At 41.0% G+C, this 26,528-nt stretch overlaps 1 protein-coding gene across 1 annotated transcript in view; it reads right to left on the bottom strand.

Moving 5' to 3' along the window:
- Nucleotides 1-548: 548 nt before the first annotated feature.
- TSPOAP1 (TSPO associated protein 1) overlaps nt 549-26,528 on the bottom strand; it is a 50,410-nt gene continuing 24,430 nt past the window's right edge. The window contains exons 10-32 of the mRNA XM_053455869.1: nt 25,957-26,061; nt 25,229-25,279; nt 25,091-25,111; nt 24,562-24,763; nt 23,901-23,987; nt 22,917-23,131; nt 21,868-21,977; nt 21,132-21,241; nt 20,047-20,859; nt 18,820-18,971; nt 17,080-17,712; nt 16,638-16,904; nt 15,729-15,926; nt 14,153-15,205; nt 13,417-13,522; nt 13,112-13,305; nt 11,966-12,242; nt 9,133-9,225; nt 7,199-7,240; nt 6,884-6,984; nt 6,668-6,739; nt 4,398-4,511; nt 549-1,730 (exon numbers count right to left, since the gene is read on the bottom strand). Coding sequence (XP_053311844.1) covers nt 1,533-1,730; nt 4,398-4,511; nt 6,668-6,739; nt 6,884-6,984; nt 7,199-7,240; nt 9,133-9,225; nt 11,966-12,242; nt 13,112-13,305; nt 13,417-13,522; nt 14,153-15,205; nt 15,729-15,926; nt 16,638-16,904; nt 17,080-17,712; nt 18,820-18,971; nt 20,047-20,859; nt 21,132-21,241; nt 21,868-21,977; nt 22,917-23,131; nt 23,901-23,987; nt 24,562-24,763; nt 25,091-25,111; nt 25,229-25,279; nt 25,957-26,061 — 5,214 coding nt within the window. The 3' untranslated portion in view covers nt 549-1,532. The remainder of the gene's footprint in view (nt 1,731-4,397; nt 4,512-6,667; nt 6,740-6,883; nt 6,985-7,198; nt 7,241-9,132; nt 9,226-11,965; nt 12,243-13,111; nt 13,306-13,416; nt 13,523-14,152; nt 15,206-15,728; nt 15,927-16,637; nt 16,905-17,079; nt 17,713-18,819; nt 18,972-20,046; nt 20,860-21,131; nt 21,242-21,867; nt 21,978-22,916; nt 23,132-23,900; nt 23,988-24,561; nt 24,764-25,090; nt 25,112-25,228; nt 25,280-25,956; nt 26,062-26,528) is intronic.

Raw genomic sequence — 26,528 nt, 5'->3', positions numbered from 1 at the left:
AAGGGGCCAGGAATGATTTAAACCTGACTTTCACCGTAAAGGAATCCATTGACATTTCTCTCTACAATGGCCTTTGGGTTGTGACAGAATTACACTCAGGATCTGACACATTCAGGCTTTAGGCATCCATGGGTTCTTCTTTTATCTTCGCAAACTACTACTATGCATTTAAAGGTGCTGTCCCACTTATAGAGAAAGTTAACGTTAAGCATTCCTGTCATTTGATTCTTTGCAGTTAAGATTGGATCACACAAAAACAAAATCTACTTTTAGGGCAGTTCTTGGTCTCCTCCCCATGCATGTTTCACTCGCATTATTGTGTTAATGCCTACCACTTCTGCTGGGAAGCGCTTTCATTTAAGTAAAAATGCCTTAACTTTAAACCTCTGACCCTCTAGTTTTAGATCATGTTCTAACAGTTCTCCTCTCCTAAAATGAACGTCCCTCTTGTTTTACTAGCAGTATCGCCTTTCTACTGATGAGACCAGCAGTGAAACGCAGCATATGGTCTAAGCAGATTGCTATATTCAAATGAAAAGCCACAAAACTGTGAAAATATACTTTATTATAATAAAATGTATTTGCATTTGTAAACAATGAACATGTTGCAACACCAACGGGCGTCACTTAGTGTTTCCGAACACACTGTGGCTGTTCACCCAAACCCTCCAAACAGTGTTGTATTTTATTATTTCGTGAAACATGCAAAATAAATTATATGGACACTGAAAGCGTCAAAATATTGGATCCGTGGTACAAAATGCTGGTCGCGTGTGCACACAGTAATGGCTCGGATGCTGGGAGAGGATATGTCAGCGACAGGGACAATGAAATCAAACACCCTCTGAGCTGCCACCTACATATCACAGCAACCCAACAATTCTGTTATCCCGTCACAAAAAATGTAGAACATTGTAAACAAGTAAAACGTTGAACCAGGTAAAAATAAGGCAAATGAATACTCTCTTCAAACATGCGCGCAACACAACAGAGCTGATGTAAGTTTCTGGGGGAAGGGAAAGCGCTATTAAACTCATGCCAAATCTTATATACGTTGGCGCTTGTGGTCTCCCAGTTGGTTTGGATTGTGTGCGTGGCAGGTTTGGAACATACTGCACTTCCAAGAACGTGGCATAGGATCTGGGAGAATGTATAGTGCAAACATTCCTTGTCGTCCTAAAAGGCATAGTCACCGATCTAGTGCAAAAGTGACAAGCCAGGGGAACTACATTAGCTTGCGTTTGGGAAAAGCCAGGCTTTCCTAAAATCCCTTTTGGATCTCTCGGTTCCACCTTCTGCACTTGTTCTGTTTGCAGACACCATCCATTTACATTCATAGTTTGCTCTTGCTGTCACAGACATCAAGAAATTGTTCACAAACCATTTAACAATAAATACTATTTACAAAATAGCAACGCCGCCCATCGTCGTAAGTTCCAGCAGAGGAATCGTGATGGACAGAACCGTATCTCTGCTCACACGTTTAGATATTGGATTATTGCTGGATATAGCAGGGGGAGGAAAAGTCAGATCTACACATTTTTTCCAGAAGACCCAAGCTTTTTAAAGAGTTTTCTCCCCTTCGAAAAGAAGCTCTTCTTTTTCTTGCTGGATATGACGCCTTGATGTGGATCGGACGTCTCGCAGGCCAGTTTGAAGTCATCGGCTTGGTTGCAGATATAATCCTCTGGTGGCGAGTCTGGCTGGTCCGTGGACACATCAAAGCTAAACTGTAGACGAGACAAGCCATCAAGTTAAATAACTAATACGAAGCATAACCACAAGAAACAAAGCAGAGACTTTATAAACGGCCAAGGATCACCCAAAAGAAGTCAAAAAAATAACATAACCATTGTGGTGTTTATCCATTTACAATTACTTTGCAAATCCACCAAACGTATTGACCAATAACACATTAACCAGACAAATCAAAAGAATTGTAGATTCATGAAGCAGGATGAATGCAAATAAAACCAAATCAGTTAACTAGTCACCCCCTCAAAGTGAAACATACCGAGTGCAATAACTTTTACCAACAACATTGACAAGCCATTTAGGAAAGTTAGAATTGACACCCAATGACGGTTTCCTGCGTTACATCCTCGTGATATACCAGATGCCAAAAGTCCGCCACATCACTCCTCACACTGCACCGTTTAACCAGTGGCAACATTTTAATTCAATTTAAAAAAACGATTAGGCAAAACTAGGGTTTGCACAATCCTTTTCTTAAGAGATTAGATGAAAAAGCCCGTTCCTTACAGCAGAGCCGTTCCCTGACAGCACATAAGCCGACTGTGTTCATAAAGTACTGTGGGATCCTCATTTGACAGCAAGGATCCAACAGCACAACAGACTCTGTTACAGACAATCCTTTTGGCTTATGTCCAATTACAGTAACAGAATATGGTAACGTTTAGCGGTTTTCAGATGCCGAGGAAAAAGATTACTTAAAGAAGAGTTGAGGATTTGCAGAAGGGTTTTACTGGGTATAACTATTTCACCTACACACGGGAAAGGGAGGGAGTGCATCACTTCTACAGCTATGCCGGTGAGGCAAGGAGAGGAGTTCTCACTTACATGTCTGTCTGTCCCTTTCTATTAAATCTACCACTTGGTTCTTCTTTTCAACCTCTGTGGATATCCAGAGTGAAACACACAGGCACAGACAAAGAGATAACACAGATTACGGTATGACCAACATTTCCACACAAAGTCATTAAAGACAAGTGCTCATGCTACAGATCAGATTTATTTGCTAAATCACCTTTTAGTACGTTAAACATATTATTCAACAATCTATCGCACCACAGCTTACATTCATACTTAGAATATTGTGACCTAGACATTGACCCAATAATAAAAAGTTGACAACATTCCAAAGCCCTTGATTGGTCTTCCTTAGGGATAAACATTACGCACTGATAGAAATCAGAAGATTACCAATAAACTACTAGTAGACTAGCACACTTAAATTACGGTATATGTCAAAAAGTAAAAAAAAAAAAAAAAAAAAAAAAAGACTCATTAGTTGAAACTAAGTTTGCTGAGAACAGTCATCTTTGTTTTTTTTGTTAATCAGAGGATGATGTACAGTTACTCAAACATAAAATAGTATTCTGTGAGGACTTCTTATGATCTGAAACTTACAGACTAGAACGCAAGGACCCCCTTTATGGAAGCCTATTGTTCAGTATAGAAAATGCCGCAGATTTCGTTACGTCACATCGAGCCGTGCTGAGATGCCCCGCTCTAGCCATTTCTAACAAACCCGTCACTGTAGCCATTAAGGGCCCATTTACCATTTTGTCTTTGGGCGACTAATGATACTCTGCATCTATTTTGATAAACTATATCTGGGTACTATTATACTATCTGAAAAGAGGGGTGGGAATCTATATCCCACCAGATTTGTTATATCCGGTTTTAAAATCACATAACCCAGAGGTGACATTTGGTGGCATGACCTTGTAATTGCCCAAAGGTGGCTGCAGTTGGACAGCTTGCGAGACATTTTTGGCACTCCATTTACTGTAACCCCAGAAATGGCATTCTCTGGAATCTTTCCAGCTCATACCCTAAAAACGACGACTCCTTTGGGTACTCTCACAGCAAAAACGTGGAAACCATGGCAAGCTCCTTTGATCTTGGAATCTTACCCAGCAGTTAGAGACGTACCCACACTCGCTCCCAAACTCATCCACATTATAATATTTGGCAGGAGTGGTCCCTGCAGACCGATTTATCTCATCCAACCTCCCTCTTCTCCTTCTTAACCCTGCTTTATATTTTTAATGGTTCACAAAACGCCTGAAGGATTTCCGTCTTCTTGTAACCCTTAGCGACCAGACACCTCAGTGTGAAGATTTGTAGGGAAATTAATTGGTAAAATAGAGAAAAAAATGACATTTGATTTCATGCCGAGATCATTTTGCTTTTCAGCTCTATGCACGTGTCTCAAAAGCTTCATAAAAATAAAAGGTTTGTCCATTTCACAGTTTGCTGTTCTGCATTTACCTGGACCACTAAAGACATAGACTGAGTTTGCACCCTTAGTGTTCTTCGGTTAAATCTATGCTGTATTTAATGGATTTTTTATGAAGTGGCGTTATGTATGAAATGGTTTCAGGCGTGCGAATTCTCTAGTACTTATTGCTTTTCTAGAGTGAAATGAGGGCATGGAGTGTACAAGGTGCTGACATATGAAATCTGCTGAAAAGGTGAGAAGCACGCTATGGCGAACATCTACATCAGCATCTGCCACACAAAGCACTGACATGAGATCCCGGTCACCAATTTATTTAATATGTCAGAAACAGGTGGTGATAGTGTGATATTTGAGAAAGATGCATACTGAGAAGCTAGAAGCAAGCCACTGGTTACGTGTGGGTCCTCACCTTCATTTCTCCGGTTACATGGACCGGCTCTTGTGATCTTGCTTTCTCTGCCTCTGTGTGGGAAGCCTCCAAGAAATTAGATGGTACGAGTCCTCTTTGTCCATTTAGCTCTCCCTAATGAAACAGGAATCACGATTGATGTAGATTTATAAGCAATATCATATCCATGCTTTAAAAGAGTCACCAGCATGCTTTCATTATTCCGTTTAACTTAAAGTTACCAGATTTGATCTATGAGAAGGGAATATGTATAGGATTTCCCACTAACTCAACGTTAAGCACCTCTTAAATTGTTAAATCATCTCATGACGCCCCGGAGACATCTGTCTGAAATCACTAAATTCATTGATAAATATATGGATTGTATATACCGTATTTGCTCGATTATAAGACGAGGTTTTTTTCAGAGCAAATGCTCTGAAAAATACCCCTCGTCTTATAATCGAGGTCGTCTACTAATCAGACCTCAAAATGTCCGGTGGGGCCATGCTACTTACCGGGCTTTGGTCGCGAGCAGCAGGAGAACAAGAAGCTAGCAGCGTGTCACAAAACTCTGCCTCCCCCCTCCTTCCTCTGGGGGCGGGGCCAGAGAAGTTGCACGCACAGCGGGCCCCTGCAGAAGTCTTGAGTGAGAGTTCAGCAGTTCAGGTAAGGGGGTGGGGGGCTGGGGGGTTTGAGCGTGTGTGTGTATATGTGATTAATGGAATGAATGAGTATTTAAATGTTTGTGAGTGTGTGTTAGTATGGATGTGTAAGGGTGGTGGTGGTAGCATGGCATAGGGAGGCTGTACTCACACTCCTATCATCCTAGGTTCCAGCATGTACTGGCTGCCTTGGCTTGATAGGGGTGTGATTGCTGTTAGCAGTTATATATATATCTCCAGAAATGCCTTTTAACCCCCTATATGCCACTCTGCCCCATGATATGCCTTTTAACCCCCTATATGCCAGATTAAAAGGCATATCATGGGGCAGAGTGGCAAATAGGGGGTATAAGGCATTTCTGGGGGCAGAGTGGCAACCCTGGGGGCAGATGTGCATAACTGGGGGGGCAGGTTGGCAAATAAAAGGAAATAAAAAAATATATATTTTTCTCAATCATAGCTTTTATTAAATATGAAAATATTGTTTACATGAATTAATATTTACTAGTAAAACTTTTTTTCCTATAGGGTAGTCTTATATTCAGGCTTTTTGTTTTTTTCCTAAATTAATATTTAGATTTTGGGGGGTCGTCTTATAATCAGGGTCGTCTTATAATCGAGCAAATACGGTATATATATATATATATATATATATATATATATATATATATATATATATATATATATATATATATATATATATATATATATATATATATATATATACATGCAGAGAGGAAAGAGACTATAAATGACTCCATTGAACACGGCACGGATTTCTGCATTCATCATGTTACCTATTCAATATCTATACATCAGTGAAATATCGCTTTACAACATGATTACCCTCCAGTAACGGTTTGTATCATCTAGCAGAATATCAAGCATGTTCCTGAAGACATACATGCATACACAGCTACTCAACATCCGGTATGTAGAATATATTAGATACGATATTCAGTTTTCTGCATATGGAATGAGCATAAATTAAACGCTGGCATTTGTTTTTATACTTTGTTCAGAGTTTATTCTCTGAAATGGAAGTTTGCAGGAGGGTTGCAGTCTTCATTGTCTGATGTCACTTATGGCCTCGAGTCATGAAGGCTCTCTGATACCGTTATGCATTACACGGGATAAACCAAGCGCATCTTGCATGAAAAGCTTGCTGAGGTTGGCCTTCTATAATACATTGTGAAGCTCAGAGAGTAGAGACACCCTCTTTGGAGCGACTTGACTACCAAAAAGTTGTGTTGGGCACTTAAGTTAGTGCTTTTCTTGTGCTAGTAATAAGGCCAGTTTCAGGCAGGATTAAGTCAATGACAACGGGGAAATGTAGCCGCACCTCTGAATGTGTACCAACCTGGCACTGCCGTCTCAATAACCTAAGAAGAATCGTCTACTACTACTCTTTGATTTACTCTATTCACCAAGTTAAAAGTATGATCTTTAACAGACATCCAGACACACAGCCCCTTACAGAGCATAGAGCATGAGTTATGTTTTCATTGGGACATGCTGATAACACAGGCGATGCTGATCTATCTATAAAAGGTAAAGGTTCATGGTTATTTCACAGCCCATTACATAAATCACATCATAATTCTTACAATTTTTGACGCAACTTACATAATAAAAGCCATCTTCATCCATTTGTCCGTACACAGTGATGACATCACCGGCATTGAAGCTCAGCTCTGCCTGATGGGAGCGAGACAATAAGATGTATTCAAAATTACAACAATGAAACAATAAAAATGGGGTCAGTTTTGCACCCAGGAGACAGATTCTTATCACCTCATATAAACAATAATACATATTGATAAGCAGGGACTAAAGGAATACCTCAACATCCATGTTTGGAGAACTCTCTTTAGGGTTGTAATCAAATATGGCCACCATTGGTCTGGCACTGCTGAAATCACACTTGTCGATCCTTCTCTTTTCTGCAAATAAGATAAAAAATTCGGTATTGTTGAGACCACACGATTTTTGTGTGTCATATTCCAAAAGACAAATAGACACAGACAGGCACAGACAGCTCACTTGGTGTATGGAAAAAAAAAAAGGACAAATGTCTGGATTTCAGGACACATGCAATCAAATTTGCCTTCTATATAACTTGGAGCTACGAACACACGTGAGAGATGGAAAAATCACCTGGTGTACTTTGTTCATCCACAGCAGCAGCAGTCAGTTGCACTGGAAATATGAAACAAACAAAACAATTTGTTGTGTTGAAAATATAGTAACTTACTAAATCAGAGGTTTGAGAGAGCAAGATCAGATCCAAGCTACCGACATCATTAAGTGCCAGTGTAATTAGGGTTCCCGTATCAGCCATGTTTCCCTGAACACGTCCAAAACGCCAATAAAGTGCTTTCCCAGATTAACTTAATTAAATCAGTTGTCATCCAGGAACAAAAATGGCTGCTATGGCAACCATACATACAGCACACCTGCCTTTCTCCTATTAAACAGTGAAATCTTACCTGACAATATATTTTCTTGTCACTTCCCGGTAGCAGACATTAGGAGATAGCTCTGCCTATCCAGGTAGGGTAGGAAATAAAAACCCCGGAACGTCCCCTTCCATTCAGTGAATGCAGAATAAACCATATTTATCAGGGAGGGACAAACAATCGCTACCAGGAAGTAACAAGGAAAATAAATTCTCTAGCAAAAATTCACAGTTTCTACGTCGCTCCCGGTAGCAGATATAACAAAGCTACTGCGTGGGCTCGGAAGCCACAGCTTGCAGCACTCTTTTACCAAATTTGGGATCTTCGATCAACATGGTCTCCAGACGAAAATGCTTGATGAAGCTATGAACACTCTTACAAACTGCCGCTCTGCAGATCTGGTCCATAGACATCCAGGCTGCCTTTGCCCAAGATGTTGAGACAGCCCTAATGGATTGAGCTCTAAGTCCCTGGGGAGGTTCCCAGTGTAGGTTTCTAAAAAAGCCAACACTGGGATATAGATACCTGAATCTGCCTGAACACCTAGAGCTGAAGTTCTTCCAGATCTTGCTGTAAAGCAGGTCGCTAACCTTCTTCCCGCTGGCCTGATTAATCTCTTCCCTTAAACGCCAGGCTGTCAACTTCAAATATACTGGATTTGAATGAAGTATCTGTACTTGCCATAGTATGTCTGGCATGACTTCCAATGTTATAAGTTTTGTCACTGACAGACTCAATCAACTCTGGGTACCAAATCCTGTTGCTATCTGGAGCTATCAGGATCACCACCAGGCACCTCTCTTTGGATCTTCCTCAGGACCTTGGCTATAAGGGGTAGAGGAGGAAGAACATAGCCCCATCCTGAAGCACTGCATGCCCTGTTCTAGTCTATTTCCTTGTAGCCACCACGCCTGAGTAAAATACTACTTCAGGAAGTACAACCTTCATCTTTAACTGACCGGTCCCAAACCACCAGGATAAACCACTGGAGATGCTTCATGTGCAGAAGTGCCCAGGGTAGCTCCTGTCTGGAAGTAGTCATCAGTCCTAGCTGCCTTAACCTGCACGTGTGACTTCTTAAAACAGACGAGGAGAGTCTGGTCTATCTCACAGAGAACCTTTCTTCCAGAAGACAAGATCCTGAGGTTGTGTCCATTAAGAACCCCAGAAAAGACACTGTTACGGAGGCGAGGGCAGAAAAATACCCTCAAGGGAAAGGGAGGTTCCAGGGTTTTAATCTCCCGCCCTATTTGGATAGGCGTAGCCATCTCCTAATGTCTACTACTGGAGTGACATGGAAAATATGGATCTCTTTTAAACAAAAGCAGTAACTCACAAAACAGTTGCTTAAAACTTACATGTAATTATTTATTTGCATCAGTTATTACATTTTCCTTTTAACAGCTTAAAAGACGTTTGTGGCCAACATTAACACACCTGGTTTGACTCAGTACATACATTTTCCCAATAACATTGGCTAATCCTATCCATGCCAGTATTGCCGAGATGCTTTAATGGTACTGCTTGTGAACAGTCAGAGTATTTTGTGACTAAAGTAATAGATGAAGACATAAAACTGCACATAAAGCACACAAATAATAAAAATAAAATACATAGCAGAAGTGAACAGACCTTTTTTTGAGCGCCTGGGTTTTGGAGGCGGGAGGCGGCCAGAAGGACAAGGACAAGGAAGAGGAGAAGAAGGAGGAGAGAAAGCTCTGATCTCTACAAGACATCCAAGTAATAATAAGTAGCAGCACACAGAACAAAGGGCGTTAAAAGCATACGCAGAGCTTCTTTAGATGAGCATGACAAATACATTCCAATGAATGCATGCACCCTCAAGTGACATGTAATCATTTAAAAGCTTGTTAGCCTGATATTATGCAGTGTTTCAATACTTTCACGCTATGCAATTAATGTATGCACAGCAGGCACGAGGTTAGCAGTGAAAGTATTTTTTTTACCTGTTGTAGAAAGTCACATTTTCTTCCTTGATATGAAACCTTGATAACAGAGTTCTGTTCTTGTTCATACAGCATGCTAAAATGGGATTCATGCCCTGGCACATGTTCACCTATTCCAAAATCTCGCTGCCGCTACCGACACTTAATTCAGCCTAGAAAGTAGGATGTTGTCTCCCCCCTCCTCCCATCACTACAGACATTTATCCCGGCCAAACCTTGTAACTGGTTTTGGCCAGTAACAGATAGTGGAGGTTGGGATCCTTTTGCATTGTTAATCCCTTTACTGCCCGTGTTGTCTCTGGGATGCAGATTAAGGGGGCGGTTTGTATCTTGTTTTATGTTAATGTGTGTTTTGCTGGATATACCCAGCCAGTCTGTGTCTAAAATAAATCAGTTCTCCTTGTTGTACCTAAAGACTAGTCTTGCCTGGTTATTTGGGTACTGGATAGCGATATCCCTTTACTTTGCTTGGGGATATTGCCGACGGATTGCGGTGGTTTGTCATCCTAGCGGGAGAAGAAGTCTCTTGGCGGAGAGGGACAACCTGAGGTCCCTGGTCAGTCTGTGACAGATGGAAAATCTCCCCACACTGCACAGGGTTATTTGAGCAAAAGCACTCAGGAAATTGCACCAGCACCCTATTTCTGCAGCGTTCCCCTCCTTGTGTTTAAGCTGTAAATGGTAGCCCTATCTTCCTATCACCTTAAGCACTTTCGAACAAAGCAATTGCTTGCCTCACAATCTTTGTTACCTATTGCAGATGCCGCCGTATGTCTACAATTGAAACAGCCTCGTTAACTATAATACGTCCACACCTTTTTCTGAATAATACCACAGTAGGTTGGGAAGTATACTTGGTTCCCTTTTCTTAATGCTTAATGTCCGGTTGCATACGGCTTAATGTGCTTGAATTAAGCAGTATGCAACCGGACATTTCTATGTAGTTTCTAAGCAGGTGTTTCTATTGATATTAGGACACTCCAGCCATCAAACCTACTTTATGCACATGGTAGCTGAGAGGTTCCATTAAACCCATGCGTGGTCCCTGTTGCAAATGTATGGGAGAATTCCCGTGTGCATTTGCCCCACTGTCCAACTATACAGCATGCAGGAGATGTGAACGGCTGAACAGATCTGCAGACATTTAGTATATAGACCCACACAGCCCTGTACAATGCGTAAAACGGGACATAACAAGTAGAGCATAACATAATAATTTGAAACAAGAGTAGAGGAGGGCCCTGCTCAAATGAGCTTACAATCTAGAAAGAAAGGCAAAAGTGGCAGCCCTGGAGAATTCTTTCAAGCATGCACAAGAACTAAAAATCAGAGCACGGGACAGACGGAGATCATCAGATGAGCGGAGGGATGAGTAGGAGTGTAGGTTGAGATGAGTGAGGAGATGTAAGCAGATGAACCACTATGAAGAGCTACGAGAGTCAGGATTTTGAAATGAATCCTCAAGCGCCAAGGCAGCCGGTGAAGAGGCTGACAGAGGAGAACTGTTAGTAAACCGATGGGTGAGGAGGGTACGTCTGGTGGCAGCGTTCATGGTGGGTTGTAGAGGGGCAAGACGGGTATGAGGGAGACCAGCTAAGACAGGGTTAAAATAGTCAAAACAGGAGATACTGAGGACATGGACAAGAGCCTTAGCAGCAGCTTGTTAGGAAGTGAGAAATGTGGGCAAATATTTTATTTTTTAAATAGAATGAATGCGAAGGAAAGGTTGGAACTAAGGGTGACACCAAAGAAGCGAGCGTAATGTGACGGGACGTGCCTAGAAGGTGCTCCCATTGATTTTTCATAGTGAGCGGTTTCCTGACACCGATTAACTGCTTTGAGCGGCCATTCAATGCCAAGAATAGTGGGACCTCAGCCCTGGAGCAAATTTTCTCCTCCGCGCCTTCTGTCGCCGGTAAGTGCTTTCTATATATTTTTTTTGTTTTATTTGCATTTATTTTTTTAATGAATTTAGCATTTTTACCTACTTTTTCATATTTAAATATTTAGTCAACTCGCCTACTGATTTTATTAGCGCTCTAATTTTCATGTTAGTCCTTAAAGGGGCGTTCCAGCCATCACATGCACCTTTAAATGTTCGTTGTGTCCATATGCATTTGCCCAAGACAGCTCCGTGAAACGTTCTGGGTAGGAACATATTGACAAAGTACTTCAATATGCATTCTTATAAAATGGGGGTGTCAGGGACATTAAACTATCCCTTTAATCACCCAGAAAGACATTCTGTCGGATAAAAGTCTATGAAGGAACAAACTTCATTAGCATCCCTAGAATCGGCTCAGGTTAAGCAGGCAAGGTCATGAAAAAATATCCAACAACTGATAATGGCAGCGTCCAGGTCTGCAGATAAAGGACGTTTATTTGAATAAAATGAGATAGGCATGTTTTTGTTAATGCTAACCTACATTAGTGTATAAAGCATTGGATGTTATGCTCCAGGGAAAAAATATATTTTCTGTGGGACTTCCCCAATCAACCAGAATGCACAGTACAGAAAATGATACAAAGCACACTTAGATTGCCAAACAGAATGTGCACACATTTGGAAAAAATTACAGAAAGAGGGATAAAAACGGAAAAAATAAGCTCACCCATGTCATTGGATAAGGACTTGAAGCTCCCTTGTCGCACCAGCTCTAGTTTCATGTCTTCATTCTGGACGTGTAACTCGGACACCATGTTACATGGGATGTATCCCGATTTCCCGGCGTATTCCCCCCAATAAAATCCATCTGCATCCTTATCTCCAAACACCTGAAATATCACAATAACTTTGTCGTTGTAGCACTTTGTTGGGTTCATGGGTTTGTTAATTTGGAGCACTAGGCAGAATATACAATGACGCCTTTCACAATTATTATTAATATTATGCAGGACTATATTAAACTTTGAAACTGCCAAAAGAAAAAAAAACAGGCCAGTGACATTACACACGGCATAAGTAGGGTGAGTGAGCACTAACATTTGTGAAATATTCCTTTTTGGGCTGCATGGCTCTCTACTTCTGGGTATTTGTTTAGACCTAGCACCAATTAAAGGGACACTCCAGACATATGGGGGTATGCAGAATCCCCCCATATACAAATGCCAACGTTGGCAGGAGTCTATTGATTTCAAAGGGAGTGCTTTCCTGTCACTGGATTGGCTGCTCCAGGAAGAACATTTTTATTATTAAAAAAAAACCAAAAAAAAAACAAAAAAAAAACCTTAGCACATGTAAGACAAGAAGGGAATGAATGCCTGCTTTTGTGAGCTGGCAATCTGGCCTACAAATAACTTAACCGCCTGTCTTATGCCCTCCAAACAAGTAAAATTCACTCTTTGTTCAACACTATAAGTCATTTTAAAATCTACAGCTCTTGATTGTCTGTATCCATTTGTAGAAAGGTACCAAAGTGTAGTTAAGTGCAGTCACTGTATTTGAAATGTCTTCAATAATAAAAAGTTAAGTGCACCTTTCCGATATTTGTTTACTATTTAGCTTTACTATTAACCCCTTAATGACAAAGCCCGTACATGTACGGGCTCAAAATGCATTGTTTTCAATGGATATAGGGACCGCCTTAAGGGGTTAACATCCTCCACTCAAGCAGTAACATTTATATGTATTTTATTTACAATACCTGTAAAATTTGTCCTTCTTTGAACGGAAGCTCTTCTTCGTACGCATCAGGATTAGGTGACATCGTCTCGGGATCGTAGTCAAAGCGGGCAACAAATATCCGCACGGTTTCCAGATCCTGGTGTTTTGAGGAGCTTTCGTCTTCCCGCGGGCTGCTCGTCCGACAAAATTCTGGTGAGGCACAACGGTCAGCTGCTACAGAAGAACAGAGACATTTGATTGGGATGAAAAATATCATGATGTACATGGCAATACACAATAGCCAAAATATATGTTTTAAACTGATATATAAAAGTAAAAGAGGACCTGATTCTTTGTCTGGAGGCAGTTGACTAGATCGGTTTTTCTTCACAGAAGCAGGTACTTCAGTAAGACCAGTTAGCGATGATCTCGAGTTGCCATTCCAGTCGTCCTACAACAGTGTGAAGAGTGTTAGCATACCTGTCACATGTACCGTTATTGTGAATTCATAGCCAAGCAAGCACAATATATTGCAACTAAACTGTAACTAAACATGTGCCAGGGTGCTGGGTTCATATGCAGTATTCCTCCATCATAATTTACATATAATCACTCGCAGTGTGCGCAACACACATACAAAAAAGTATTAAAGTGAAGAAATTCAGCTAATGTCAAATATATAAGCAGAATAAATTAATTTAAAAACATCAAAAAGAAACTAAACTCCTCCTACTTTTGCCATTTATAACGAGAGTATTACGTGGGACGTATGTATATAGTGCGAGAAATTGTATGGTCTAGATAAATTATTGCAGGTGGGACACTGCATGTGAAATCACCCTGCACAGATTACAATGCACTCGATGCAAAAGCTGTGAATGAGTAGCAGTGCAAGCTCTCCATTCCTCCATATTTCCAGCTGCGGGGTTTCTCAGGGATGAATCGCTCAGACCACGTATACAGCAGACAAAGGGAAGACAGCGGTAACACGGCTACAGCCACTACAAACTGCATCTAAAGTCGAGATGTGGGGGCAAGCAGCCTGTCACACTCTTATATCCACTATGAAATTAGATATCACCTTTCCATGACAGTCCAAATGAGCTGTCCGTACAGCGTTATTGCTCAACAGCTTATCATCTGTCCAGCTGTCACGCTTGGTTCTTTGACAATCGCCCCCATGGAGTAGAGGAATGCTTTCCCGGCTATATTCTCCGGAGTTTGTTTGTACTTTAAATTGTCTTTTCAGCTCCTTCCTCCTCCTCATATGCTTGGTTGGCTCAGGTTGACTAGGACCATCACTCCACCTATCCTGGTCTGCTTGAGAACATTCTTCCCAATGGTTAGTTTTGGTTTGAGATACATTAAGTGCTGAAAACGGAGGCTCTTCTTCATCTTCTGTATCATACTCAATGTCAATTTCTAAATGTCTAGAATTGCAAGCACCGGATGGTTTTGTTTTACGCTTCAAGGACCCAATTTGGGGTTTGCCTTTACAGCTTTTGTGATTGTTTTGAGGAGTTTCTCTAATATTACTAACCGTTCCATGGTCCTTCAAACTATAGCATTTGGAACCATAGGTTGCAGTCTGAATGGGATTTGTAGCCAAACGGCTGCAGTGTTCCCGGGCGTCATTCACTCGCCTTTTGTTTGACTCAGTGCTATGGTAAGCTCTGTCATTTAGCGTTGAGCTTTTCCTCGAATTCAATGCTGAACTTCCCAAAACAGCTGGCTTCAGGCTGTTTAGCTGCGGCTGAGTAACAGGAGCTTTTGTTTTTAGATACCAGTCCTCGTCAAGCAAAACACAATCTTCCTCAACACGTTTGGTGGTGGTGTTTCTCACAAGGTTTTCTCTTCGGCGTATGCCTGTAGACAGGTTTTCACTGCTTTCAGCGACCGGCTTCTTCAAAAAAATCTTGGGAGACTTTGTCAACTGGTGGCTCTGTGTCTCCACACCCAAACCAGTTTGGTTCTTGGTGGCCATTGTGGGTGTGAAGTTCTCCTCCTCCTCTTCATCTTCTTCTTCAGTCACTTCAGGGATGATAAACAGCTTCTTGCTGCAATGTTTCTGAAGAGGCAGATCCAACATCCTCTCAAGAAATTCCTCATCACTGTCCGTCTCACATGAGTCCAACTTCAGGTATTTTCCAAGGAATGAAAGTGAACCGGAGGAGGTGGTGGAACATAAAGGTAGTGAGTACAGTATAAAAAACGTGCCATATAGTCATTGCTCTGACAGTCTTGAAACTACTTGATAAGCATAACAAACAGAAACAAGTCCCACAGAGTATTTTAGCTAAGTGTTAAACATGAATGGAGGGACTTAGACTTTTGTTCACTATGGCATAAGCTACACAACTTGACCTACAATAGTGATGACCTACTCTTTAAGGGAGAAAACTACATATAAGTCAGGGGGTATCATAAGGATTAAACCAATGAATGAATGGAAGGAAATTCTCAATGAGACAATTGTGCACAAGATTCCAATGTGCATTTGGTGAAAGCTGAATTCTTTTTGTTGGTCTATTTTGTACTGCATATCAGGATAACTATGAAGGTGTTATAATATATATATTAGAATGCCCACATTGCCATACTTGCCGTTTTCGAAATAAGTCGATATGAGATATCTGGAAAATATATACAAGACTCACCTTCCCCAAGCCATCACCGCCAGCGCTCACTCCAGCCTCTCCCCACTTTTTGACAAAGGCAATAGCATTAGGATCATCTTCATCCTGCTCCTCTTCTTCCTCCTCCTCTTCTTCTAGGATATCAGAGAGGTTAGAGCTACGGCTGTGATCTATATGGGACACCACGGCATGTGCTTCAGGCAACGATAGATATTCTTCCTGATTGGTCACAGAATACACAAAAATACAATGCGTTAAAGCATTTGTGTTCACAATACGTTTAAACAGAGGTGAAACAGATGCACCATCGACATCGTACAATGAAAAACTGGAAATACGTGGGCAACTATGTAAAGTATGATTCATCAGCATTGCATCTAAAACAAATAACCAGCATCGTGTGATTTAAATATAAATATGCTCATAACACACAGTGCTAAAATACAAGCATCGTTGAGTTGAGAAATGGTTACTAGCCTTATTATGGTTTGGGATTTTAGTCCCCAATCTTGTAATAATGTGATGTTTTTTAATGAAGCAAAGTAAGTTAAATGTGTGTGAGAAAATATTATATTCAGCATCTAAATTTGGCCTCAAAGTCTTGGGGGAAAAGTCATCACCACATAGGCGCAGCTTCTTGGAGAGGTGCCTCATTCCATGAGCAGGGTCACCTCACTTTCTTTTTGTTAATGCAGAGTGACGTTTAGCGATCCTTAAGGGCAGGAGTTGGTGCAAATAGGAAAGAAAATACTATCTACACATTGACGTCCAGGTTCTTCCCGGTTATCTACAAAAGTCACTTGAACAGTAAAGAGAATTCTATGCATCTAAATCAGATTTTAACAAGTAGGGCAGACTCAGAAAAACATACATATATCAAGTCAGCTACGTTACACAAACGAAACCATTAAGACTTTTACTAGAACAGACCTCAACTTCTTTGATATAATTAGTCCCATCTGATTGAGCGGCCTTTACTTTTTCTTCTAAGAAGTCTTCAATAGATACCCCTCGATATCCCACACTGCATCTTGGGTCTTCTGCCTCTTCGGACATTGCTGTCTCGGGACTCGAGCAGTCTTCTTTGGCAGCTGCTTTGCACTCTTCTGTCCCTGCTTCCTTGTTCCATGCGTGACCCGGATCTAGACTTGGTGACTGAACATTGAGCGGAGATTCTTTGGTGTCTGAGGTTTTTCCCTAAAATGGGAGATTCAGTCATAAGTGATAAAAACATAAAACTGGCAGATATAATTTTCTTGCTCACTGATTAACTTTTCATATCACATGATACAGAAATTTAAAAACTGTGCAACTAGGACTAATGGCTTTGAAAAGTAATTATGTCGTACAATGACATACACATTGTACTTACAATACTCTCTCTCTCAAGGCTGTTTCCTCTCTCTTGTGATTGGTTGCTGGGTATTTTTGTAGCGCTGTCAGTGGCCCAGGCTAGAATAGGAAGGCTTGTAGGGATAGGATTGCTTTCTGTATGCGGTCCAATCACGGGGGGATCTTCCGTTGCTGCTTGTTGTGGAACTAGTGTCTCTGATGGTTCAGCGCTAGAAGAAACTTGGCAACAGGCCACAGAAGCACAAGGCGGTGAATGTAGGAGTTGGGATGATATGCGAACTGGCAAAAAGTCTAGGGCTTCACCTCTACTGCAACTTGTATGGATGGAAAAACTGGCTTTGGAACTGGTGGCTGGTGGCGTAGGTAGAGAGCAGGGGGAAGACGAAGTCAGAGGCGTGGAAGAAACTTTCTCGGGACTAGAATCCAGAAGCTGCCCTGATGCTGGCTCGCAGATAAGGCTGGAGTTATGTAATGGGGAGGAATAGTTGGGAACCTTCAACAAGGCAGCGGGGATCTGAGCTGGCACGGAGTCCACGGATTCTCCACTAGGAGACATAGTTCTTACAGATATTTCCCGTGAAACCTGGAGCAGTTGCAGATGCGACATGCCTACCAGAACACTGCCCGCCGTAGGGGATGTTACTTCAAGAACCTAAAACAAAAAGGTTACAACCTTTGTAGCATACAAACCGGATTTTACCTAAAACTTTCACTCATTAGGCAACAAAGTGAAAACACATTTTAACTCCTCAAAATACATTGTTTTTTAAGGCCCATTGTCCTTAAGGGGTTAAATACGGTTCAAGCAGTTACAATACATTAAATAACCTTTAGAAAGTAGTTGATATGTGATTATATGTTTGACCAAAAGGTCTACAGCAGTAGAGTTGGTTCCATCAATGGTGGGTTGACCGGCTATCATGAAAAGGACACTTTCCCATTGAAATGTTAACTTTGAGTAGTCAAAAATGAATAATAATACAGATGTCAAGTTTCACAAGCAATGAATTTTGTTCTAAGTCATCTGTGGAAGCAAACCCATAATGTGGTTTTATGGAAAGAAGCAGCAACTTGATAAGCCATCAGGCATATTTATAAAATTAAAAAAAAAAGAAACTGAGAAATACATGATTGGAACTTGATCGAAAGTAAAACGTAACTTAATCAAAACAAACCAATGATACCAGAAGAAATAGATGTTAGCCAAAAATAAAACTAAAGACACTGGAAACCTCATCCGCGATGTAGCTGCCTAAATAAGGTTAATACCGTCTTAAGCTAGTGATATGTTTTCAAACGAAGGTATTTTTGCACTAAATGTATAATATCAAGCTGACAAACCAAATGAAAAGGAAAACATGAGCAGACAAGCACCAGCTGAACTAAAATCAGCAGCGTTATACAGCTACTCGTTCAGCCGTCACCCATAACCCGATTTAGACAGCTCTGTCAAGCATGAGATTTCCAGTTGTCTTTTTAGTTTAATTTTTGACTAGCATCTATTTCTTTTGGTATAATTAGTTTACAGTTTAATACAGTACTACAAGTTATGCTTTATTTTAGATGATATTCCAATCACGTATTTCTTAATTTATGGTATAATTTAAGGGTTACCCCTGATTAACGATTGGATGACACTATTACATACAAAAAAAAAACCAAACAAAAAAAACAAATGCACAAAGACTATCGATTGTAGGAATCTTTTAAAATTGCTAAATGTTAATGTTTTTTTCAGTGTGCCACCACTTTTACATACTTTCTGTCCATCTGCATAGACAGCATAGCCAGTGACTCTCACGCCATTTGAGGTTCCTGCTGCATCGATGGTTACTGGCAACCAGCTAATAAGCAGAACACCTGGAGTTGGACCCAATTCCACCTGAACATCAAGCGGGGCATCCGGAGGACCTGTGACCCAAACAAATGGAAGATAATTAGTATTTCAACCTTTATACATAGCCGTCATCAATCATTACAAAGTCCGTGTACAAACACATTGCATCTTCACTGTTATTTACATACTCTTGAAAGTAGTTAGTACGGTGAAACTTTTTAAAGGTCTCCTAATCCCTTTGGTTTTCTACTCCAGCCTTTAGCGAACGTCCATCTAAGTATTTCATGGTAGGCCATCTGTATGTCCATCCGGTTTACTACTACTACAACTTAGACTAAGCTCCTCAAGACAGGGACCTCCTTCCCTCATGTACTCAATTATACCTTAATCAAAATGTCTGTAGATTCCTCATACTTAGTACATAACTGCGATTATGGTATCGCCGCATTTATTATAAGTAAATCATAGTTACATAGTTACATGGGCTGAAAAAAGACATGCGTCCATCAAGTTCAGCCTTTCCTATATCTGTTAATTTGTTGCGGTTGATCCTAAAGAAGGCAAAAAAAAAACCCCGGTTTCGCTCTTTCCAATTCTGCACTAACCAGGGAAAAAAAATTCCTTCTTGACCCCAAAATGGCAGTCAGATTTCTCTTTGGATCAATAAGCTGTTTCCCCATAATTACAGAATATTATGTTTTTCCAGGTATCCATCCAGTTGCAGTTTAAACGTCTGTACAGACTCTGATAAAACTACCTCTGCAGGAGAGAATTCCACATCCTTATTGTCCTTACTGTAAAAAAACCCTTTCCTCTGCTTTAGTCTAAATCTCCTTTCCGCATGACCACGTGTCCTATGCATAGTCCTGTTCATGAACAGATTTCCACACAATGGTTTGTATTGGCCCCGAATATATTTATATAATGCTATCATAAATCCCTTAGTCTTTAATAAAAAAAAATATACATACGTTTATTTATACAAAGGAAAAATGTGACCCTAAAAAGAATAACCTAACAGGAAAGGGTTTATTATTCCTAACTGGAGCACCCTGATACAATAAAACATATGCCACTATTGTAAGTATAATCTGAGCGATACAGAGGCAAAAAGATAGATTCAAAGGGTTTTCAGTATAGTCAACTTACCTGCAGCAGGAGTTGTCAGTTGCATAACTGTTGTTTTCTGTTCTCTCCTCTCAAGTGGCAACTCAAAGGGAATCCTCTGAGGTCGGGCCTCGACTTTTACATTATACAAGGTACTGGGCCGCAGGCTGCTGAAGTTGTACCAGTAAGTCCCTGCCTTGGCCACACCGTACGGCTCCTCATTCAGATACAAGGCATGTGAATAGTTGCTGTTGCAAGGCTGCCATGTGATCTCAGCAGATGTGGCCGAAAGGTTTCGAACGCGCAGCTGCGTCGGGGCAAGAGAATAGCCGTGACCGACCAGCAAAGTACAGCGCGTCCTGTCCGAGCAGCCCCGCTCCGTCATGCTCTGAACAGAGATACGGTAACTCCGGGTTTTCAGCTCCAGCTTCTCAATCAAAGCTTTGGTCTGTCCTCCGCACCTTACGTTTTGTCGAAGTTCGTTATCCACATAGATATTATAACTTAAGATATTTGCGCTCCCTGCCGTTACTAGAGGAGGTTCCCACCCGACCACCATACTGCGAGCCAGCTGCTTTATAAGTGTTAGCTTACGAGGATAAGGCACGGCTGAAACATTTGCAGTCCCTTCGCTATTTCCTTGCAATGGACACGGTAACTGACTGAGGCTGCTCTCATCATCATCATCCTCCTCACTTCTCTCAATGCTGCTTCCACTCAAAAAGCTGATGTCTTGCAAAGAGCTTTGAGAAAGATCATGGGTCTCAGCCGGCTGAAAGGCCATCAGACCGTCGTCTGACACACGATCCACAAAGTTAGAAGGTACAAGACCTCTCCTTCCATCCATCAGCTCTCCTGTTGAAACATGCAAAGATTTAGTAAATAAAAAAACGTGGAAGATCACAAACCTTAACATATAAAATCTCAACTCAATGAATATATGGTTAATCCATATATATTGTTGTGCAATGGCGTTACACATGTAGTTATCACTCCTTTCCATTGCCATTCGTAATAGGACAAGTAAACGTCAGCATCTGCACTTTGGGCCGCATATCTTTGGGCCTAAGTGCACACACAGTGTTTTCACACAACATGACTCCACAGAGGTGCTCCGTGTAACCCACCTTCAAAAAATCCATCATCGTCCATGTCTCCGTAGATGTAAATATATTCTCCAGCAGTTAGAGGCAGTTCTGCTTCGGGGTTTTCATTTGGTCCATCAAATGGATTGTAACTGAATGGATTATTTAAGAACAATATAAAAAGCTATGCATAAAGTAGGCCCGGTTTCCAAGACGCACAATCGTTCAGTACCAATGCAAAACCTTCACAGGGTGAATTCCTCTCCATTTTTCCTATCATGGAGCATCTTAGACCCCGATGCAACGGGACGACAGACATGAAGAGCTGGGTTTTCACCAATTAAGCAAAAGCTACATACACAAATTGTTAATTTAAGGCTGGTATCTTAGCTTTTAAGGCATTTGCAAGGAACATACATAAGTGTTTTAGCAAATGCATTTGAGTATTGCATGTTTTGCTGCACTGGAATCCCTGTGTTTAGAGATAGAACGTAAAGGGAAAGAGCATTTGCAACGTACCCTAAAACACAGCGGGAATAGCATTTATCTACAGATTGAGGCGTTTCTATGTGAAACACTCTGCAGGGCACATGTCTAATACGCTAGTTTTTAATAGCACCTCTGAACCATGGCAGGATTAAACCCGGAATCCATCAGCAAGGGGAGATTTTAAAAGCCAGAAAACAGCCCTCTGATTTTACAGAGATGGCAATCAGTGACACAGATTAACCCTCGCATCAATGAACAAGAAAGACTGATGCATAGCGAGTGATCGCACCTGTATCTGGCAAGAAAGACCTGCAACTTAGCAGGAGCCCGAGCTTCTGGTTCTGGATTCAGTGAAACGCTATCTGCTTCCAAGTCCTCCATTTCACTGGCAGTGTCCACCTAACAAAGTACAAGTTGTTAAATGAGGGAAACTGATTGGATGAACAGGAACACAGAGTAGTATGTGGGCTTCATGGGTGTAACTTAATGTCATAATTACTTAACGTAATAAATCATTTTTTTAATGTACACAATATAGTAGAGTGCACACAGGTACTGATACATTCTATCTATATCTATGACATATTTCCACAACCCCTCGCGCTCACTTGCCTTGGCGTCACCCTTGACTCTGCACCTTTCATCGGGCCCCACATCCATTCTGCTGCATCTTAAAAACATTGTCCACATTCGTCCCTTCTTGACACAAGACGTGTTAAGGCTCTTGTTCATGCCCTCATCTCCCGCCTTGACTACTGTAACTCTGTCTTGGCTGGTCTCCCGTCTAGCCCCTCTGCAATCCACTTTGAATGGCACTGCCAGACTTGCCTTCCTCTCCTATTGCCTTACAAACACCTCTTCTCTCTGTCAGTGTACTTCAGGATTCGTTTTACTCAAAGCAGTTCCCCTACCAACATCACCCAGCTTATCTCTAAATACACCCCTAACCGGTCTCTCCACTCCTCCGATGATCTGCGTCTAGCATGTGCTCCGATTTCTAGTTCTCAAGGGCTGCCCCCCCCGACTTCGGTCCTTCAAAAAAAAATCCCTCAACACCCCCTTCTTTAAGGACACCTACAAAGGTATGCATTAATGCCACACCACCCGTCTTCCTTTAGCTGACCTTTCTGTGGGTAAGCACGGTCTGCATGAGTAAGTGTGACCATTCTCAGCCTCGCTCACTAATCTTCATCTATGACGACTAACAAACTGAAGAGAACTCACACACCGAAAACTCTTAACCTGAGCACATCTCAGCCACTTTAATGTACAAATCTCATTTACATACACATGGATATAAGTTTACACCATGAAATAAAGTTAAAAGCAACGCCTTGCCTCTGGTGTGGGGCAAGACTTGGAACTCTCATGAGCAGATTCAGATTTTGACGAAGCATTGGGCGTCCCCGTCTTCCGTTTCTCTTTGGCAGATGCATTATTTTGGGCCTCAGCGCTGCCGACTTCATAGCTTGGGCTTGGTGGGCGAGGTAACTTTTTTTCCTTTTTAGATTCTCCCTCTCTGTTCTTTTCTTGAAGATTGGGTACACCAGGTCCTGGCACCTCTGAAATCACATAAACCTTCGCTTAGGACAGGGACACACATAGCAGTGATTCAAAAAGCATGCGTAGCCAAACCTAGCCATAAACGCAAACTGTTCTTTCACACTTCAACCAGCTTCAATAAAAAGAGGAGCCGCAGCAGGACTATACATTAAGAAAAAATATATAAACAGGTAAAGCAGCGGTCCTTCCTATAAATGAGATTTTCTTAAAATAAGAACTGATATTTGGAAGCACTACAGCACAAAGTTAAATCTAGTATCCACTCTTTGAAGATTTTATAACAAGGAAACTAGTCCTTTATTTTGAGACCGATTCCCTATTATGTGTTATGATGTATATAGTACTGAGCTCAACCTGAGTAGACCAGTTATTCAGACGCTAAATATACTTTATTAGTGAAAGAATCTGTAGTGTTGGAATAGTTGCATTTCTCTTTTTGGATTTAAACAATACTATCAGGATGGACTGCTGCTTTAGAAAGTAAATACTCACAGAAAAAAAGAGGGGTTTAAGACTAAGCTTAACAGACCCACAAATGTCTTGTAGTGAGATAATCATGCGTAAAACCATTGCACCAGTGAGACTTTGTACCCTGCATATAACCGGCTGGCTTTGTGTCTTGTGTCACAGTTGTGTACTTTGGTGCCCAGTGCTCACCACATAACACAAACAAGCCACTCAGACGGTTATCTTACACCCAGAGCCGGCTAAGCCCCATGTTCCAACACCAGGTGGTATTTACACAATAAATGTCAGTACCCTCCATTGAGAGGTATATAAAACTGCAGCTGCTGTCATCCAGACTAATGTCTACCCAACTGATCACATCCCAAGATGAGAACTCATCTATGGAAAAAAAGCAGGTTAAGGTCAAGTCATTAGCACCGGAATTCAAACCAAAATGCAAGTCAAATCTTTAGCTCTATTCACTTGAACGGCTAAGTATAAATTATAAATTTGCTTTAGGGCTGGGGAGTGGGGTTTGATTTATAAAAAGGAAATTTAAAGAGACAGACTGTCCAATAACACTGATCGGTGATCACATTTGTACAGTGGACCACCGCAGCCATTTAGGTTAGATCACTGAAAACGTTACAAAATGAGAACTAAGAAAACAAAAGCTATGGGCATGCGGTTTGTTAAAATAAACAGAACATTAATATTCATCAGTTTGTCAGTTTTGGAACCGGTTGCCATGTAAGGGTAAACCAAACACAAGCAGATTAGTGATTGCATGATTGCAAACTAAATATTTCCCAGCAGACATATGTTTATATTATAGGCTGATGATTATTTCTTGATAAGAACTAGAGCCCACAGATATAGGAGCCTACTTAATAAACAATGATTTAAATATGTGTTTTTGGAGAGTCTTCTTAAATCCATAGGCTGAGACAAGCTTCCCGTTAGCACCACTCACCAAAAGAATGGGCTCCTCTTTCATCCTGAGGCAGCTCAGGTGTAGAGCAGCATTGAGGTGGGGGCAGCTCATGGGTCACCAAGGTAGAAGTGAGGAGATCGATGTTCCCAGTTTGCAGACGAAATCTTTCCAGCTCCTGAGACAAGAGGCTGAACTGCTCCGTCTGACTGCGACATTTCTCTTCCAACAGCTTCACTTTAGCCTGGAAGGAACAAACCATTGCATATGAAGATCATTCCGAGGGTACAGATGCGGACTGGTCAGGTCAGCAGAGTTCTTAATGAGAACGGGGGAAAAAAATAAATCCTTCGTAATGACGCCCCCCCCCCAACCATCAAAAACACATGTAGTCTGGCACCTGGCAAATTTATCAAGAACTCCCACCCTTATCAAAGCAAATTCCCAACACAAGCAATCTGGTCTTTCACAGAAAATGTTCTAAATACAGCTAGTTGAACAGACAGCTAAATCTAACAACGTACAGAAGGGTTAACATGTTAGGGCTTTAGACCTTTCTGTTTGACAATACCTGCAAATTATCCAAGGTGTTCTGAGCATAGATAAAATGAGAAAAAAAAAGTTACCAGTTTTAAGAAACTTTAATGGAATTATCGGGATCTTGTATTGTATTATTACAAAACAAAATAATATTTTAACAACATAATACCTCCAGCAACTGAACTGCTCCTTCATGTTCTTTCTTAGCTTCTACTTGGGCCTTTAAAAAAAATAAACAAAAAAAAACAAAACCAGATCATAGTTTTCCTTAACTTAAGTCTAGTACTACATGATAAAGTGCAGCCTCTGAGCAACCCAACATCTTATCTAAATCAGTTAGACAAATGTACATAGAGATGTTAAAAGGCATCCATATGTAGCAATCAGGCTGAGGTAAATCCTTTGTGAACGGTGGATGTCCGGACCCTGAGCTATATGCTGGAAAAAAGCAGTTATCCGAGAGGTGGATTTTATAGGTAGGCAAAAAGCCAGGGGCAGTAAAGCCGTATTACAAACTTGCACACTGAGAGAAGTTCAAATATGTATGGAACTTGCCTGATTTGCCTTTTACTGCAGCATTTTAGAAAGAGCGGATAATGAGCGTTTCAGAGACAATAATAAAACAGCAGGCATATCTGAAATTAGACTGACCAGGACATGGGGTAGTAGTAACACAAAACATGAAAGTTCCATGGCTTTTAATACATGTTTGAAATTCTCATTCAGCTGGAGCCACGTGTAAACATTAGCGTCTCTTACGCATTAAAAAACACACTATTTACAACAGAAATGGAACATGCCCACACAGATGATTTCAGCACTGAAGCCCAATTTTGTCTCTCTCAGGCAAGTTTTCTTGGACTAGTCAACTGTGTAAAACATAAATAAAACAATTACCAGTTGGAGACGTTTTACTTCCTCTTGTCTCGTCTTAAGTGAAATCAAAGCATCTTCATGATCTTTCTCCAATTGCTGCCTTCTCTCCACCACATCTCGCATGTGCTGCAATATAACACATTGTTTATAGAATTATATCCGCTTATATCTACCACAGGATTCCGTTTCTGAGGGTCTGAGGAATGGGTGGTTTGCATATTACTTCGGAATGATGGTAATCATTAAAGACTTGCAGAATTACACATTTACACTATTTTTGCCGATGTCTTCAATCAACATTAAAGAGAATAAGAGACCGTTCAGAGGAAGACTACTAAAACAATGAATGGCCTCAAAATGTAAAGCCTAGAGGAAAGAAGAGGGGGATGCAATATATTTAAATACTTAAAGGAACTCAAAGTACAGGGGGCAAGTTTTCAAAGGAGGGGGGGGATGTTAGAACAAGGAGGTCATAATCAAAAATGAGCTTTAGTAGGTTAGATGGAACATAAGTTTCACTTTACTGAAAGTGCAGTAAATGGAACAGCTTCTATGCAGAAGCGGTAGAGATTAATACAATGAGGGAATTTACA

This window comes from Spea bombifrons, chromosome 2 (genome assembly GCF_027358695.1).
Source record: "Spea bombifrons isolate aSpeBom1 chromosome 2, aSpeBom1.2.pri, whole genome shotgun sequence".
NCBI classification, from domain to species: domain Eukaryota; kingdom Metazoa; phylum Chordata; class Amphibia; order Anura; family Pelobatidae; genus Spea; species Spea bombifrons.
Note: the sequence above shows the minus strand (reverse complement) of the source record. Positions and strands in the feature narration are given on the sequence as shown.